The 6,165-nt window shown below is 36.7% G+C and overlaps 1 protein-coding gene across 9 annotated transcripts; it reads left to right on the top strand.

Moving 5' to 3' along the window:
- The first annotated feature begins 809 nt into the window (after positions 1–809).
- Positions 810–5,860, top strand: LOC113349999. 9 transcript variants are annotated; one of them, XR_003360542.1, is made up of 4 exons: positions 810–1,475; positions 2,813–4,595; positions 4,685–4,782; positions 4,879–5,466. XR_003360542.1 is itself a non-coding variant. In XM_026594050.1 (3 exons), the coding sequence occupies exons 1-3, from the start codon at positions 1,471–1,473 to the stop codon at positions 4,861–4,863; spliced, it is 1,932 nt and encodes a 643-aa protein (XP_026449835.1). In that variant the 5' UTR covers positions 810–1,470; the 3' UTR covers positions 4,864–4,921. The 9 variants fall into 9 exon arrangements, 6 of the variants coding, with proteins under 6 accessions (XP_026449835.1, XP_026449834.1, XP_026449839.1 ...); XR_003360541.1 differs by having other exon boundaries at positions 2,813–4,578; positions 4,879–5,019; XR_003360540.1 differs by having other exon boundaries at positions 813–1,475; positions 2,813–4,782; positions 4,879–5,166; positions 5,275–5,860.
- The last annotated feature ends 305 nt before the right edge of the window (positions 5,861–6,165 follow it).

The following is a 6,165-nucleotide window of genomic DNA, read 5'->3' as shown; positions in this document are numbered from 1 at the left end:
TTCCTCTATCTAGAGGCAAAACGTTATCTTCCTCTATCTGGTGACGGTCTCCACTTTTATTGGTGTTTGTTTTTTCCACTACCAAAATAAATGATTTTAAATAGATCCAAATCACTACCAAAATAGAGGATTTTAAATAACACCCAGTTGGCGCTATCTTTGTTACCTACCCTCTATCTCGTATTGAAATGTCAAGTTTATCCTCGAACTAATATAAGTTTTCTAAATTTTTTTACCCTTCGGCTCTTTCGTTTTCTACTGCAGCGTTTTCCCTAAAAATTTCTTTCGGTGTCCATTAAGAGTAGAAGAAAGCTTTCACTGATCTCTCTTATATATGTAAGATATTTGTTTATTTTCTATTATTCACTTCGTTCCGGTAATTTATCTTCATAATTCTAATTTTATGAATTTGTTAAGAATTTGGGTTCAATAATTTGTGTTTGTTTATGTCTTTCAACTTTCGATTCAAGTCTGGTTTTGATGTTTTCCTTTTGCTATCTAGTCGTGAATAACGGTACAATACTACGATGTTTAAATTTCAGTCTCCAAAATTTCGGAGTGGAAAATGTTTGACAAAACGCCCAAGAAATTATTCGTGGAATTTGTGAATGGATGAAATTTATGTATTTTATAAAGGTGAAATGGGAAATAAAAATTATTGATTACACTTAAACTTTAAATGGAGAGTTATTGGATGGAGGTAAAACAAACATAAATTTAAGAAACACTATATAATGATTTTTATCATAGAGATAGAGATAAACCTCTATGTAGAACTCTCTGCCTATATAAAGGAAAAAAACATGCTAATTGATTCGCGTGTATGGTCAATTATTTTTTATAGGTTCTTCTTTCCTGCCCGGACCCCAAAAATCTTAAAACCCAACTATTGATTTGTTTTCTTGCTAGAAAAATCTGGACATTAATATTTATTTTAATTTGAAAAACCAATTCTTTTAGAACTATTTTCCGTTTTTTTTCCTCTCTCGTTCACCACCAATTCTCTCTATGGTGAATCGAAGTAACAGAACCAATTCTCTCGTTCACCATCTTCATCAAGATTCTGCTTTGAAAGTGTTGTTTAGAGATTGCGTTTGAGAGAGAGGGTTTGAAGATTGCGTTTTCTGCTGGGTTTCCAGTTTTCGCGGTTGGTTGTCTCGTTGATTGCAGAAAGTGTTTAGAGATTTAGTGATTTCGATTTTGATTCATCATCAATTTCTCCTATTCTTCTTCATCTTTTGTCTGTGGTGAAACACTGTGTTTGTAGTAGCAGTTTTAGGGTTTCAATTGTGGTTCTTTTAGAGTTTTCTTTTTTAATTAGGGATTTGATAGTTGGTTTGGTTTCGGGAATTTGAAGCAGTGGTGTTTCATCAATTGAAGATTTAGGGGAGTTTAAAACCACTAGTTCTCCATCCTCAGCGGTACAAGGGTGTTGTTTTGGGTTTTGAAGAAGTTGCACCACCAATTGGTATGCTGTAAGTGGTTTCTTTACTATGTGTAAGTGTTTTTTGTAAAAGATTTATGTAGAGGTGTTGAAATTTGAATTAGGGGTTTTGAGCTTTGGTTTCTTGTGTGAGTGATTGATGTTACAGATTTTGAGGTGTTTGAATTCGAAAATCAGGGTTAACAATATTGGTAATTGATTTGGTTTTTGTGCTTTGTGACTGGTATAACATAATTAGAGGTGTAGAAACTCCAATTGTTTTTTGTGAAAGTTTCAAGCAGTTTCTTTGAGCAATTAGAGTTTTGAGTTTTGGTTTTTCAGAGATTCAGTACTTGATTTGGTTTTCTTGTTTGGTGCTCAATTGCTCAATTTCAAAGTTTCAATCAGGGTCCTGTAGTTGTTCTTGATTGGTATAGTTGTTGTGCTCTGTATCTAAAGGTTTTGGTGTTTGAAGGAAGGGTTCAACGGTTGCTCGTTGAAGAGTCTATCAGTTTGTCTCAGGTGTTTGCGTGGTGTTTGTGATGTTGTGTTTGCTTCCCACCCTCTGTGAAAGTGGTTTGAGTTTGTTTTGTGGTTGTTTATCCTGTGTGAAGGTATAATTAGTGTTTTGTTATATGGTAATTTGAGTTCGTCGATCTTCTTTGAGGTTGTGGGTTTTTTTGATTGAAGAACTGGTTTAGGGCCTTTGTCTTTGCGTTCGTCAATCTCTTCTCTGATAAGCAGAAGTTAAAAATTTTGTTTAGGGACGGTGATTGTTGTTGATTCAATTGATAGTGAATTGAGGAAGTGTTTGTTGGAAATTTGAGTGATATTTGTTTTTCAGCCTTAATCTGTCGACTTTGAATTCAACATCTGGGTCTTTTTTTGGGATTGTTTCTTCATAAACCTTGTGAAGTAGTTGGATCATGGAATGTGTTTTGTATAGCACAATAATTGGGGTCTTTGCAACTCTCCTGTGTCGTTTTTAACTTGGTCTTTGTGGGGTAATTGTGTGGTGCTGTTTTGTTTTTTTCAATTCCTTATCTTCTACTCAGTGATTGGGGATTCTTGTTGTTCTGTTTCTGCATAGCTTCAATTAGGGAGTGGGGTATTTTTGTTTGTTGATTCAGGTGTTTGTGAAGCTTTGTCTGGTTCTCACTATCTGTGAAGGTGTTTTGTTAGGGAGCTGTTGTATGGTAGTTTGAGGTTTCATTAGTGTTGAAATATTGAATTCCCATCCACTTATCTCTAATTCGCATTTTTAGGGGTTGTTATTTTTTGTTTCATTATGCCTAGAGTTACTAGGTCCAGCTAGGAGCAGTGCTTGAGTCCTATTTCTCAAGTTTTTGATTCACAATCTACTGATAGTTATTTGCAGTGCCCTTTCAGGGATTTTGATGGTTGTAATAATGGTGTGAGAGGCAGGGGTTTTGTAAGGAGTTCTTTATTCCCACACATCAAAGGTAAACATTTTGTCCATGGTGCTGAACATGATAGATGCAGGGACAGAATTTCACAGAATGGTGCGGTCTTTGCTTTATGGGAAGATGCTCTTCTGCAACTTAAAATGTGGTTGTGTACCAAGTGTATGCATATCCAAGCTTGGAGTAAGCCCTGCAAGTCACATGATGGTGATGCAATTTCTGCTCTTAATGGCAGGGAGGCATCTTTCCTTATCCATGGTATTTCTAAACCACTTGACAAGGTAAGTCATTGTGTTGATGAAGATATAACTGATGGTGGTCATAGTATGCAATGTTGTGATGTTGATTTATTAAATAAAGTGTTTCAAGCTCAGTTCCATACTATTAGACATATACCCATCAAATGTAAGTTAAGTTTCTCTAGGACTTTCAAACAAACTATGGACAAAGTTATACTTAATCCATTAGACATTTCTTGCTGGATTAAATTATTACTTTTTCCAATATGTGTTATGAGAAATTACATTCCTAAATGCAAGGATGAAGAGAGATCTGGTATGCGTAAGAGGTTACAAATTGCTTCTATAAGTCAGGCCTTAGCTAAATGGCATGAGGCAGATGGTTGTTCTTCCTTAATTCTGGATCTTTTGGCTGAACATGTTAATTCTACTAAGCATAGAATTTTCACTCCTAAAGATAACCTAGTAGATATCAATCTTAAACTGTGTAAAAGGAAGTTAAGTCAGGGTTCGTATACTGCTGCTATTAGGGTGCTTACTTCCAATGGTGTATCTCCCTTCTCTGATGAGACTTTGGAGGATTTGCAGTTTAAACATCCTTTCGCACCGCCGCCTACTTTGCCTGATGCATCTAATGAGGTTGTTGCTGCAAATGTTAGTACAGATATTGTTCTAAGCAGGATTAGAAGTTTTCCTAAGGGCACTTCATGTGGCAGGGACAGTCTTCATGCTCAACATTTTTTCGATGTACTTAGTGGGCCTGCTGCAGCTGTTGCTGATGATGTGCTAGCTTCCATCACTACTAGTGTTAATCTCCTTTTAGCTGGTAACTGTTCGCCTCAACTTGGTATGTTTTTCGCTAGTGCCCTTCTTACACCCTTGCTTAAACCTGGAGGTGGGATTAGACCTATCGTTGTCGGTACCATATGGAGACGGTTAGTCTCTAAAGTCGTTATCTTTACTATTAGTAAGGAAATGACAAGTTATTTGAAAGATTTCCAATTCAGTGTAGGTGTACCTTGTGGAGGAGAAGCTATTTTACACTCTGTAAACCGCATCTTATATGAGAAACATGATTTGAATTTTACGTTCATGCTTTTGGTCGATTTCAAAAATGCTTTTAATCTAGTAGACAGGTCAGCTATGTTGTGTGTTGTGCTTCTTAAATGTCCTAGTCTATATGGATGGGTTCAATTTTTTTATGCTTCGCCTGCCAAGTTGTACTATGGCACTTCTACTTTGTCATCTGCACAGGGTGTACAGCAAGGAGACCCTTTGGGTCCCCTCCTTTTCGCTTTGAATTTGCATCCCATTGTTTTGAAAATCTCTGAGCAGTGCAAACTTGACTTGCAGGCTTGGTATTTAGATGATGGTACCATTATAGGAGATACAATGATGGTCTCTAAGGCTTTTCACATCATCAAAAGTGAAGGTGTTGCTGTAGGACTTGACCTAAACATTCAAAAAACTGAACTTTTTTGGCCTTCTTTTGGTAAGAGGAGTACTCAGGTCGGTGTTTTTCCAGCTGACATTGGAAGACCTTCTGTGGGGGTTAAACTTCTTGGTGGTCCTGTAAGTTTGGATGCTTTTTTTTGCAGTCAGCTTGTTCTTGACAAAGTGCACAAGACTTTAATAAATGTTGTTCATCGGCTACATGACCCGCAGAGTGAATTGTTGTTGCTTCGAAATTGTGCAGGTGTGTCTAAACTTTACTTTAGTTTGCGTACTACTGCCCCTTGTTATGTGCAAGATGCTCAGGTTGTTTTTGATACGGTAACTGGTGATGGTTCAGGTTATGGTTTGTTACAACATAGGATTGTCTCTTTACCAATACGAGATGGTGGCTTAGGGATCTATACTGTGTTCGATACTATGAAGTATTGTTACTTGGCATCTTGTGCACAGACCTTACATCTATAGGAGAATATGCTACAAGGTTCAGATTTTCCGGTTAAAGGTTTAGCATATCAAACTGCCTTTGACAATTTCCTTCAGGTTAGCGGTATTACGTCGTCACAGTGTTGCAATCTCATTACTTCCCCCCATCCTATGCATGCTTTGGCAGTTCAGTACTTTGCAGGTGTGACTAAGAATATGCCGTCTCTTTTCAGTATGTCAAGGCGAGATTTAGCATTATGGCAATGTAATAAAACTCCACATGCTTATAATTATCTTCTTGATATTCCAGCTGATGGACTTGGAAAGAAAATTGGGCCACGTCAGTTTAGTGCAGTACTTGGTTATCGTCTTGGTATTTCTTTGTTTGTTGTTAATAGTTTTTGTCTTTGCTGCAATAGCGGTATGGATGTCTATGGTGATCACGCACTTCATTGTGCTTGTGAAGTTGATTATAAATTTAGACATGATCTTGTTAGAGATATACCTTTGCGAATATTTGTTACCATGCGAATGTACCTTCTAGAGTTGAAGCTTATTTGGGGTTTCTTTCTCATGATGGCGGTGATGCTAAGCCGGCTGATATCTTAGTCTACAATTGGGAGGAAGGGCGTGATACGTGTTTTGATGTGACAGGGGTTTCCCCTTTTGTTGGGGGTGGTGTGCAAGCTTTTGTACCGGGCCTCGCCTTGGCTAAATCCGTTGATCGCAAGAAGATTAATACCTTGATGTATGTAATTCCAATGGTTATAATTTTGGTACCTTAGGCTTTACTACTTTAGGTGAACTTGGTATCGAAACTATTGAATTTTTGAAACGTTTGAAGCATTACATAGCTAGGTATGATGTAAATATAAATGTTCATAATTTTCTTTTTATTAGAATTGGTTTATCCATTTAAAAAGGTGTTGGAGCCCAACTTGTTGGTAGGCTTCTATCTAGTTTCTTGTAATAACTTTCATTTTCTTTTCTAATATTTAAAAAAAAAATTAAAAAAAAAGAAAAAAAATTAAAAACTAATATCAAATAAAAAAATAAAAAATAACCAAGGGTAACTAAATAATTTATCTACTTTAGGACACCTTTCTCATCCTACTACCATTACTTCTTCCACCACCACCACCATTAACGTCATCACTCCACCAATCTCACCAACACCCACCACCATTATCCCTACCATCGA

This window comes from Papaver somniferum, chromosome 2 (assembly GCF_003573695.1).
Source record: "Papaver somniferum cultivar HN1 chromosome 2, ASM357369v1, whole genome shotgun sequence".
Taxonomy (NCBI): Eukaryota; Viridiplantae; Streptophyta; class Magnoliopsida; order Ranunculales; family Papaveraceae; genus Papaver; species Papaver somniferum.
This window is presented reverse-complemented; position numbering and strand designations above follow the sequence as displayed.